The 12,701-nt window shown below is 45.0% G+C and overlaps 1 protein-coding gene across 1 annotated transcript; it reads left to right on the top strand.

Annotated features, from left to right (window-relative positions):
* Positions 1 to 103: 103 nt before the first annotated feature.
* On the top strand, positions 104 to 8,600 carry LOC311107798 (dual specificity protein phosphatase 1-like). The gene is made up of 4 exons (XM_084150350.1): positions 104 to 820; positions 1,201 to 1,334; positions 1,835 to 2,054; positions 5,490 to 8,600. The coding sequence occupies exons 1-4, from the start codon at positions 409 to 411 to the stop codon at positions 5,849 to 5,851; spliced, it is 1,128 nt and encodes a 375-aa protein (XP_084006476.1). The 5' UTR covers positions 104 to 408; the 3' UTR covers positions 5,852 to 8,600.
* Positions 8,601 to 12,701: the final 4,101 nt, after the last annotated feature.

Here is a 12,701-nt window from a genome sequence, read left to right on the forward strand (position 1 = left end):
GTATGTGCAAACTGGAGCGGGCAGTGTGCCAGGAAGGGAAGTCTGACGTCAGTGGTTTCTCCTTCACGGGGTACTATATAAGTCATTTTCACAGGCTTCTTTCAGAACAACCTCGGGACTGAAAAATAATACTTTTATAAACAAGAAACAACCAAAGAAAATACACCCGAGAAGAGGGACGGATTGTTTAATTTTTTATTCTAAATTTATTCATTGTTACTGATTTATTTATCTCTCAGTTTACCTTCATTTTGGGAAAACCTCAAATAAGCTAAGGAGAACAAAATAACATTCAACTGTTTCAAAAGAAGAAATCTACTTGTGACTTAAAAGAAGAAAACCTCACAAGTGTTGAGACGAACAGGTGACACCGACCACCCAGGGGTTTCTTTGCCTTTTCCACAGTCTATGTATTTGGATTTGGCATTTTCCGCCCGCCGCCCTCCTACTATGGTGATCATGGAAGTCCCCAGCATCGATGCCGTGTCCCTCCGCGGGCTTCTGGAGGGTGAAGACCCGGGCTGTCTGGTCCTGGACTGCCGCTCATTCTTCTCCTTCAACTCCTCTCACATCTCCGGGTCCACCAACGTCCGCTTCAGTACTATAGTCCGCCGGAGGGCCAGAGGGGGGCTGGGGGTGGGACACATCGTGCCCAACGAGGACACGCGGAACCGGCTTCTCTCAGGGGAGTATCGGTCGGTGGTGTTTCTGGATGATCGGAGTTTGGACTTCGGCCAAGTGAAGAAGGACGGGACTCTAATGCTCGCCGTGACAGCTCTGTGCCGAGACCCGTGTGGAGCTAGTGTCTTCTTTCTCAAAGGTAATTAGATTTATTATAAACGTGTTATAGTAGCTTTTTTATGTAGCCTAGGCTTCTCCATGTTGATGAAGCAATCGGCGCACAACAAATGTGCCGTTGCGTAGGCCTACGTCAGTTATGAGGTGAACGCTGTGACTGTGCCAAAATAGCCACTATACAGCTGCTTGTAACTGACGGGACTGTTGGACGGTATCCTTACGTCCTGTAACTGAGATGGTGACGGGACTGTTGGACGGTATCCTTACGTCCTGTAACTGAGATGGTGACGGGACTGTTGGACGGTATCCTTACGTCCTGTAACTGAGATGGTGACGGGACTGTTGGACGGCATCCTTACGTCATTTAGCGGCATCCTTACGTCCGTTCTTGTCATTGTTTAGGTGGTTTTGACACGTTCTCCTCCGAGTATCCAGAGATGTGCACCAAGCCGTCAGCTCCACAGGGACTGAGTCTGCCCCTCAGCGCCCGGCCAGACAGCGCCGACAGTCCATGCAGGACACCGCTTTATGACCAGGTAGGTTTTCTTTTTAAACATGTATTTTGTATGTTATTACTGTGTAACAACACTTTTACCTGTATAGTAAATAAACCAATGTCAGTGTGTCATCAAACAATAGATTCTGCCATCTTAAACTAACCTCAATTTGGTAGGCTATAATAATATGCCATTTAGCAGACGCTTTTATCCAAAGCCACTTACAGTCATGTGTGCATTTTTTTACGTATGGGTGGTCCCGGGGATCGAACCCACTACCCTGGCGTTATGAGCGCCATGCTCTACCAATTGAGCTACAGAGGACCACATAGGCATACGTATTTATAGGCTTGGATTTGACATTGGTTTCTGTTCCTATCTTCATCTCCAATAACACTTTGACACGTTATTACTCTCAAAACAGTGTCAGTGTGTCATCAAACTATATATTTTGACATCTTAGACTAACTTTATTACAGCCTAACTCTTTAGGGCTGGTGGTTGACTGTTTTCTGTCCTGTTCCACTCCTCCTCTCCAGGGTGGTCCAGTGGAGATCCTTCCCTTCCTCTACCTGGGCAGTGCCTACCATGCCTCCAGAAAGGACATGTTAGACATGCTGGGTATCACTGCTCTTATCAACGTGTCAGCTAACTGCCCCAACCACTTTGAAGAGTCCTTCCAGTACAAGAGTATCCCTGTAGAGGACAACCACAAGGCTGACATCTCCTCCTGGTTCAACGAGGCCATAGAGTTTATCGGTGAGTGTCTTAACTGTCTTAGGCTACATTTACATTACATTTAGCAGACACTCCAATCCAGAGCGACTAACAGTCAGTGTATTCAACTTCAGGTAGCTAGGTAAGAAAACGTATTGAGACTTTGGAACTACGTATAAGGTTATATCTGACATTTTTGTAAACAATTAGCTATTCACATATAATTTATCTTTAGATTGTTATTCATATGTCTGTGAAGTTAGATTTTTGAAAAAGTACATTTTAAGTGAAAAAAAAATGGAAAACTAGAAAATTCTATCTGCATAAACCCATTTGAACTTGGCGCTCTAAGGTTCCATCTGCAAGCCAATCACAAGCCTGAACAAATACAGACGGACCAATCAGAACATGTCTTTGCCATCTCCCTCTAAGCATGGTCTAGTCTAGCCAGCGATAACGGCACGCAAGCAAAATAAAAAAACAACACTGTCAGAAATCTTAAAGTAAATGGCGTGGCCACATCGTTGTTCCGTGATGACAGTAATTCGTCTGATGATCATAATGCATTTCTTAATGTATTTGATGATGTGTTCTCTATCTCTATCTTGGTAAAATAGTGTTATTCTATCATTTATTTATTTAAATAGCTACAGTTGTCTTAAAAACGTCTAATTCAGATGTATCAGATAGAACTATATGGCTGAACCCAGATTGACATTTCAGAGCCATAAGGTGCTATCTGCGATTGCACCCCCATAAAAAAAAAACTGAATTTGTGGATTTTGATACTCTGCACTTTAGGTGCCTTTAAGATGAGGACCTTAATGGGTTTATGAAAGAAGAATTCACTACAAAACAGTTCTGAGATGTGAAAACTTTGATGCTCAATATCTCAGAACTATGCTTTGCGCAGGTCACGATATCACGGTCATTGTAAGTAGCTAGCGAACTAGTTCAGTTTTAATTCTCTCATAGCTCTAGTTAACTGACAAACAGAGGACACAATCACCAAGCAAGGCAACCACAGCTGTAGTCATGGAAGCCATTGGCTTGGCGGGAAAACGAACTACTACAACTCAACAGCCAACCCCCTCTCTCCATCCCTCCCTCCTCTCCTCCATTCAATGACTTGGATTTAAATAGAAAAAAGTTCCCTCCAAAACCCCGACCAGCTGTCTGAGCCAGGGCTCCCTGCTCCACCACAATGGTGTTGACATCATCACACCCCATCCACCCCTCTACTAGACCCCCCTTTTAAAGAGGTGGTCCCTTATGATGTGGGAGCCACGAAGCAGACCCAACAGAGGGTCCCTTATCATGTGGGAGCCACGAAGCAGATCCCAAATGGCACCCTATTCCCTTTATAGTGCACTGCCCTGGTCTAAAGTAGTGTTAACCCTATGGGCCCGGGTCTAAAGTAGTGCACTATAAAGGGAATAGGGTACCGTTTGGGACGCAGCCAGAGAGAGGCTGATGGTTGAATGCAGCTCCCTCCTCTCCCCTCCATCTCTTTGTTCTGTCAGGACAAAAGGCAGTTTTCTCCACCAGGCTCACGGCCGGCCTTTCTCCCAGATTAATAACCCCAGCAGGGGGGCAGCTAACCCCCCTTTGTCCCCTTCTGCCCCCCTCTCCTTGGGGAATAGCCCCCCCCCCAGACCCATCTAACTGCCCCCTACCTGGGTTAATGAGATGGGTCCGTTAGCAACACTATGGAGGGTGATTTGGCAACTGAACGTGTGTCAGGAGGAATAACCTACATTTCTGTTGGTCACTTCCTGCTGTGGCTTAGTAGGCCTAACGACTGAGCAAAGAGGATGTTGGTCACTTCCTGCTGTGGCTTAGTAGGCCTAACGACTGAGCAAAGAGGATGCTGGTCACTTCCTGCTGTGGCTTAGTAGGCCTAACGACTGAGCAAAGAGGATGTTGGTCACTTCCTGCTGTGGTTAAGGCTTCCACATGCTTCAGTTCGGCTGGCACCTAGCCGAACTCGTCTAGGGTAACCTAACTCGTCTAGGGTAACCGAACTCGTCTAGGGTAACCGAACTCGTCTAGGGTAACCTAACTCGTCTAGGGTAACCGAACTCGTCTAGGGTAACCTAACTCGTCTAGGGTAACCGAACTCGTCTAGGGTAACCGAACTCGTCTAGGGTAACCGAACTCGTCTAGGGTAGCCGAACTCGTCTAGGGTAACCGAACTCGTCTAGGGTAACCGAACTCGTCTAGGGTAACCGAACTCGTCTAGGGTAACCGAACGAGTGTGCTCGCATACTCGCTTGAAAAACAAGAAAAAAGCGGCAATAGTACTGTTTGTACATTTTGAGATGCCGTAGCCAGTATACACTTCCTCAAAATAGTCAGAATTAATCTAAGATATCTCAATAAATGTCATTAATTTGGATGTTTTTGCAGAGGAAATCTTAGTCGCACAATTTGACATCTAACTAAGATGTTTGGTGCAGTATTTCTCAATGAAACAATGTGCATGAAAACGAGTCGTCTCTGAACGACAACAAATACTTTATTGAAGAATCCCTACTGTTGATCAATCACCGACGAAGGGGCTACCAACTTCGGCTTGCCTCGAGAAAACATTTTGTGTGCCTGAACAGCTGAAAAAACCCTCACCGAAGTCCAGAACGAAGAAAAACATCATAGAATTGTCACAAAATCGTCATAATATATGCACAAACTGTTCCGAACGGGAAGCAGGTCTACTGACTGAGCAAGGAGGACAGTGTAGACAGACTTATGACAGACTTGTTAGTGTAACTGGAATAGCCATAGCTAGGTAATTGTAATATATAATACTGTGTAGGCCATTTAGCAGACACTTTAATCCAGAGCAATTTACAGTCATGCGTGCATACATTTTACATATGGGTGGTCCCGGGAATTGAACCCACTACGCTGTCGTTACAAGTGACATGCTCTACCAACTGAGCTACAAAGGACCAATGTTAATCTAACACAGTCAAAGAGAAACCTTTTAGAATCTGGCAACAATTTACACAACTGTCCCACACTTACAGAAGAACTAAGTTGAATATTTTTCATTGACACATAGTTGAACGTTGTACTAATCTCCCCTCTCCTTCTCTCTCTCCTATAGACTCCATCCGTAATAATCTCCCCTCTCCTTTTCTCTCTCTCCTATAGACTCCATCCGTAATAATCTCCCCTCTCCTTCTCTCTCTCCTATAGACTCCATCCGTACTAATCTCTCCTCTCCTTCTCTCTCTCTCCTATAGACTCCATCCGTACTAATCTCCCCTCTCCTTCTCTCTCTCTCCTATAGACTCCATCCGTACTAATCTCCCCTCTCCTTCTCTCTCTCCTATAGACTCCATCTGTAATAATCTCCCCTCTCCTTCTCTCTGTCCTATAGACTCCATCTGTAATAATCTCCCCTCTCCTTCTCTCTCTCTCCTATAGACTCCATCCGTACTAATCTCCCCTCTCCTTCTCTCTCTCCTATAGACTCCATCCGTAATAAAGGCGGCCGTGTGTTTGTCCACTGCCAAGCCGGCATCTCCCGCTCCGCCACCATCTGTCTGGCCTACTTGATGAGGACCAACCGCGTGAAGCTGGACGAGGCCTTCGAGTTCGTCAAGCAGCGGCGCAGCATCATCAGTCCTAACTTCAGCTTCATGGGCCAACTGCTGCGGTTTGAGTCCCAGGTCCTGGCTACGTCGTCCTGCTCGTCGGAGGCCGGGAGTCCTGCCCTGGGGAAGAGCAGTACGGTCTTTAACTTCCCAGTGTCTATCCCCATCCACGGCTCTGCTGGACATGGACAGCTCTCCTTCCTCCACAGCCCCATCACCACCTCACCCAGCTGCTAAGGTGGAGAGTAGGATCATATGGAGGGTTGTCTGTCTTAGCCTGGACTTGAACTGTACTGTCACAATACTGGTAGTGACAGGGTAGTGACAGGGTAGTGCCAGGGTAGTGCCAGGGTAGTGACAGGGTAGTGCCAGGGTAGTGACAGGGTAGTGACAGGGTAGTGCCAGGGTAGTGCCAGGGTAGTGACAGGGTAGTGACAGGGTAGTGCCAGGGTAGTGCCAGGGTAGTGCCAGGGTAGTGCCAGGGTAGTGACAGGGTAGTGCCAGGGTAGTGACAGGGTAGTGACAGGGTAGTAACAGGGTAGTGCCAGGGTAGTGACAGGGTAGTGCCAGGGTAGTGCCAGGGTAGTGCCAGGGTAGTGACAGGGTAGTGCCAGGGTAGTGCCAGGGTAGTGCCAGGGTAGTGCCAGGGTAGTGACAGGGTAGTGCCAGGGTAGTAACAGGGTAGTGACCAGGGTAGTGCCAGGGTAGTGACAGGGTAGTGACAGGGTAGTAACAGGGTCATTGCCAGGGTAGTGACAGGGTAGTGACAGGGTAGTGCCAGGGTAGTGACAGGGTAGTGACAGGGTAGTGACAGGGTAGTGCCAGGGTAGTAACAGGGTAGTGCCAGGGTAGTGACAGGGTAGTGCCAGGGTAGTGCCAGGGTAGTAACAGGGTAGTGCCAGGGTAGTGCCAGGGTAGTGCCAGGGTAGTGCCAGGGTAGTGCCAGGGTAGTGCCAGGGTAGTAACAGGGTAGTGACAGGGTAGTATCAGGGTAGTGCCAGGGTAGTATCAGGGTAGTATCAGGGTAGTGCCAGGGTAGTGCCAGGGTAGTAACAGGGTAGTGACAGGGTAGTATCAGGGTAGTGCCAGGGTAGTATCAGGGTAGTATCAGGGTAGTGCCAGGGTCATTGCCACTGGACTGTCAGTGTCACTCAACTACAGGTGACTAATCGTTGAGTTCTAGAACTGATGGAACCCTCATTGATGCCCTTCCTGGTGTAAAGGTCACTGATGCCCTTCCTGGTGTAAAGGTCACTGATGCCCTTCCTGGTGTAAAGGTCACTGATGCCCTTCCTGGTGTAAAGGTCACTGATGCCCTTCCTGGTGTAAAGGTCACTGATGCCCTTCCTGGTGTAACGGTCATAAAGAAGTGATCCTGGCATCACTGGACAAAAGGGCCAACTTTTGGAGAGACAATCCAAGTGGCCTAGTTTAAATTTTTTTACATTTACATTTTTTGTCATTTAGCAGACGCTCTTATCCAGAGCGACTTACAGGAGCAATTAGGGTTAAGTGCCTTGCTCAAGGGCACATCGATAGATTTTTCACCTAGTCGGCTCAGGGATTAGAACCAGCGACCTTTCGGTTACTGGCACAACGCTCTTAACCACTAAGATACCTGCCGCCCAGTTTATGGGTTAAATCCACAGGTCCGCCCCATTGCCTTGAAAGGAGTTTCTCTCGCTACCAATATGGCAGTATGGTTATCACAACATCCTCTGTAGAATAAGGAGTGACACCCACAGATCTACCTAGAATACCCTCAACTCCTAGAATACCCTCAACTCCTAGAATACCCTCAACTCCTAGAATACCCTCAACTCCTAGAATACCCTCAACTTCTAGAATACCCTCAACTCCTAGAATACCCTCAACTCCTAGAATACCCTCAACTCCTAGAATACCCTCAACTTCTAGAATACCCTCAACTCCTAGAATACCCTCAACTCCTAGAATACCCTCAACTCCTAGAATACCCTCAACTCCTAGAATACCCTCAACTCCTAGAATACCCTCAACTCCTAGAATACCCTCAACTTCTAGAATACCCTCAACTTCTAGGAAGAGACAGAGAAGTCAATGGAATAGGCTGAAGGTGACTGGGGGAAGGGTCAATCCTTTAAAGGAAGTTTGAAGTATTTTAATGAAAGAGATTGTATTCAAATAACGTTGTCAAATATGCAAAGTCATTTAATGAGAGTGGTCAGATTTTGATAATCACAATAAAAAAATTACCTGCCACAACTCTTAACAAAATGGGCAAGTAAACCCTCCCTCTCAGGAATCATGAATTACTTTCAATGTCCCACAGCTTTGTTCACACAAAAACGAGCTGTCTTCCTGAGGGAATCACGCTAACGCCTGGCCAAACGACGCAGGTTTTGATAAATCACTCCTCACACTCTTTATTGTTGACGAACAATGAATGTATTTTTGATCTCTGGCCAATCAGCCAGCTCGTCTCGGAGAGCGCCAGAAGGTTTAGTTTAAAGTGGACGGGAAAGCCCCATTCACATGCAAATGGATGCCTTTTATAAAACACCATGAGACCCTGACAATCCTGACAATATTGGGGGAAACAGCCAACCAACCATCAGATACCTCTGAAACAGCACCATGCCTCTGTAGTGCTAGCAGCTGTTAGCTAACGCTAGCTCTGTTAGCATCATGTACTGTTAGCAGCTGTTAGCTAACGCTAGCTCTGTTAGCATCATGCTAGCTCTGTTAGCATCATGTACTGTTAGCAGCTGTTAGCTAACACTAGCTCTGTTAGAATGTTGTATTATTAACAGCTCTGGGAGAGAGTCAGAACCCCTAAAGCACTAAGATGGGGAACATATTCACCAGAGACTGCTGTCTGTCTGATTACCTATGTGATATTTATTGAACTAAAGTAATATATTTCTTATCATATCATATCTATTTTTTCTATGTTTGTTAGTAGTTGTTTTTGATACCACTGAATAAATCCTATTAGTATTTTCTACTTCGTTGCAGAACTTTGTCTTTTCTTTATGTTTGACACAGAGTCAATTGGAAATGCTCAAATATACAGATAGTCAAATGGATTGATTGTATGGTACACCAATACTCTATAGGAAATAAATGTAGTAGACTCATAATACACCACAATCTATGTTATATACATTCAGATAGGATAGATAGGATGGCTGTACACAGTGTAGCAGTGTTGGGACTGATCTTTCAGGATAAACATCACAGTGTAGCAGTGTTGGGACTGATCTGTCAGGATAAACATTACAGTGTTGGGACTGATCTGTCAGGATAAACATTACAGTGTTGGGACTGATCTGTCAGGATAAACATTACAGTGTAGCAGTGTTGGGACTGATCTGTCAGGATAAACATTACAGTGTAGCAGTGTTGGGACTGATCTGTCAGGATAAACATTACAGTGTTGGGACTGATCTGTCAGGATAAACATTACAGTGTAGCAGTGTTGGGACTGATCTGTCAGGATAAACATTACAGTGTTGGGACTGATCTGTCAGGATAAACATTACAGTGTTGGGACTGATCTGTCAGGATAAACATTACAGTGTAGCAGTGTTGGGACTGATCTGTCAGGATAAACATTACAGTGTAGCAGTGTTGGGACTGATCTGTCAGGATAAACATTACAGTGTTGGGACTGATCTGTCAGGATAAACATTACAGTGTAGCAGTGTTGGGACTGATCTGTCAGGATAAACATTACAGTGTTGGGACTGATCTGTCAGGATAAACATTACAGTGTTGGGACTGATCTGTCAGGATAAACATTACAGTGTTGGGACTGATCTGTCAGGATAAACATTACAGTGTAGCAGTGTTGGGACTGATCTGTCAGGATAAACATTACAGTGTTGGGACTGATCTGTCAGGATAAACATTACAGTGTTGGGACTGATCTGTCAGGATAAACATTACAGTGTTGGGACTGATCTGTCAGGATAAACATTACAGTGTAGCAGTGTTGGGACTGATCTGTCAGGATAAACATTACAGTGTAGCAGTGTTGGGACTGATCTGTCAGGATAAACATCACAGTGTAGCAGTGTTGGGACTGATCTGTCAGGATAAACATTACAGTGTAGCAGTGTTGGGACTGATCTGTCAGGATAAACATTACAGTGTTGGGACTGATCTGTCAGGATAAACATTACAGTGTTGGGACTGATCTGTCAGGATAAACATCACAGTGTAGCAGTGTTGGGACTGATCTGTCAGGATAAACATTACAGTGTTGGGACTGATCTGTCAGGATAAACATTACAGTGTAGCAGTGTTGGGACTGATCTGTCAGGATAAACATTACAGTGTTGGGACTGATCTGTCAGGATAAACATTACAGTGTTGGGACTGATCTGTCAGGATAAACATTACAGTGTTGGGACTGATCTGTCAGGATAAACATTACAGTGTTGGGACTGATCTGTCAGGATAAACATTACAGTGTAGCAGTGTTGGGACTGATCTGTCAGGATAAACATCACAGTGTTGGGACTGATCTGTCAGGATAAACATTACAGTGTAGCAGTGTTGGGACTGATCTGTCAGGATAAACATTACAGTGTAGCAGTGTTGGGACTGATCTTTCAGGATAAACATCACAGTGTTGGGACTGATCTGTCAGGATAAACATTACAGTGTTGGGACTGATCTTTCAGGATAAACATCACAGTGTAGCAGTGTTGGGACTGATCTTTCAGGATAAACATCACAGTGTAGCAGTGTTGGGACTGATCTGTCAGGATAAACATTACAGTGTAGCAGTGTTGGGACTGATCTGTCAGGATAAACATTACAGTGTAGCAGTGTTGGGACTGATCTGTCAGGATAAACATTACAGTGTAGCAGTGTTGGGACTGATCTGTCAGGATAAACATTACAGTGTTGGGACTGATCTGTCAGGATAAACATTACAGTGTTGGGACTGATCTGTCAGGATAAACATCACAGTGTAGCAGTGTTGGGACTGATCTGTCAGGATAAACATTACAGTGTTGGGACTGATCTGTCAGGATAAACATTACAGTGTAGCAGTGTTGGGACTGATCTGTCAGGATAAGCATTACAGTGTTGGGACTGATCTGTCAGGATAAACATTACAGTGTTGGGACTGATCTGTCAGGATAAACATGACAGTGTAGCAGTGTTGGGACTGATCTGTCAGGATAAACATCACAGTGTAGCAGTGTTGGGACTGATCTGTCAGGATAAACATTACAGTATTGGGACTGATCTGTCAGGATAAACATTACAGTGTAGCAGTGTTGGGACTGATCTGTCAGGATAAACATTACAGTGTAGCAGTGTTGGGACTGATCTGTCAGGATAAACATTACAGTGTTGGGACTGATCTGTCAGGATAAACATTACAGTGTTGGGACTGATCTGTCAGGATAAACATTACAGTGTTGGGACTGATCTGTCAGGATAAACATTACAGTGTAGCAGTGTTGGGACTGATCTGTCAGGATAAACATTACAGTGTAACAGTGTTGGGACTGATCTGTCAGGATAAACATTACAGTGTTGGGACTGATCTGTCAGGATAAACATTACAGTGTTGGGACTGATCTGTCAGGATAAACATTACAGTGTTGGGACTGATCTGTCAGGATAAACATTACAGTGTAGCAGTGTTGGGACTGATCTGTCAGGATAAACATTACAGTGTTGGGACTGATCTGTCAGGATAAACATCACAGTGTAGCAGTGTTGGAACTGATCTGTCAGGATAAACATTACAGTGTTGGGACTGATCTGTCAGGATAAACATTACAGTGTAGCAGTGTTGGAACTGATCTGTCAGGATAAACATTACAGTGTTGGGACTGATCTGTCAGGATAAACATTACAGTGTTGGGACTGATCTGTCAGGATAAACATCACAGTGTAGCAGTGTTGGGACTGATCTGTCAGGATAAACATTACAGTGTTGGGACTGATCTGTCAGGATAAACATTACAGTGTTGGGACTGATCTGTCAGGATAAACATTACAGTGTTGGGACTGATCTGTCAGGATAAACATTACAGTGTTGGGACTGATCTGTCAGGATAAACATTACAGTGTAGCAGTGTTGGGACTGATCTGTCAGGATAAACATTACAGTGTAGCAGTGTTGGGACTGATCTGTCAGGATAAACATTACAGTGTTGCAGTGTTGGGACTGATCTGTCAGGATAAACATTACAGTGTAGCAGTGTTGGGACTGATCTGTCAGGATAAACATTACAGTGTAGCAGTGTTGGGACTGATCTGTCAGGATAAACATTACAGTGTAGCAGTGTTGGGACTGATCTGTCAGGATAAACATTACAGTGTAGCAGTGTTGGGACTGATCTGTCAGGATAAACATTACAGTGTAGCAGTGTTGGGACTGATCTGTCAGGATAAACATTACAGTGTAGCAGTGTTGGGACTGATCTGTCAGGATAAACATTACAGTGTTGGGACTGATCTGTCAGGATAAACATTACAGTGTAGCAGTGTTGGGACTGATCTGTCAGGATAAACATTACAGTGTTGGGACTGATCTGTCAGGATAAACATTACAGTGTAGCAGTGTTGGGACTGATCTGTCAGGATAAACATTACAGTGTTGGGACTGATCTGTCAGGATAAACATTACAGTGTTGGGACTGATCTGTCAGGATAAACATCACAGTGTAGCAGTGTTGGGACTGATCTGTCAGGATAAACATTACAGTGTTGGGACTGATCTGTCAGGATAAACATTACAGTGTAGCAGTGTTGGGACTGATCTGTCAGGATAAACATTACAGTGTTGGGACTGATCTGTCAGGATAAACATTACAGTGTAGCAGTGTTGGGACTGATCTGTCAGGATAAACATTAGAGTGTAGCAGTGTTGGGACTGATCTGTCAGGATAAACATTACAGTGTAGCAGTGTTGGGACTGATCTGTCAGGATAAACATTACAGTGTAGCAGTGTTGGGACTGATCTGTCAGGATAAACATTACAGTGTTGGGACTGATCTGTCAGGATAAACATTAGAGTGTAGCAGTGTTGGGACTGATCTGTCAGGATAAACATTACAGTGTAGCAGTGTTGGG

This window comes from Coregonus lavaretus (assembly GCF_964263955.1).
Source record: "Coregonus lavaretus genome assembly, chromosome: 32".
In the NCBI taxonomy this organism is placed as follows: domain Eukaryota; kingdom Metazoa; phylum Chordata; class Actinopteri; order Salmoniformes; family Salmonidae; genus Coregonus; species Coregonus lavaretus.

What these genes read in the sequence shown, in the direction of transcription:
- LOC311107798 (XM_084150350.1), top strand. Translation starts at nt 409, where the DNA reads ATGTATTTGGATTTGGCATTTTCCGCCCGCCGCCCTCCTACTATGGTG. An exon ending in TAGTGTCTTCTTTCTCAAAG is followed by an intron (nt 821 to 1,200) that starts GTAATTAGATTT and finishes GTCATTGTTTAG; the next exon opens with GTGGTTTTGACACGTTCTCC. An exon ending in CGAGGCCATAGAGTTTATCG is followed by an intron (nt 2,055 to 5,489) that starts GTGAGTGTCTTA and finishes TCTCTCCTATAG; the next exon opens with ACTCCATCCGTAATAAAGGC.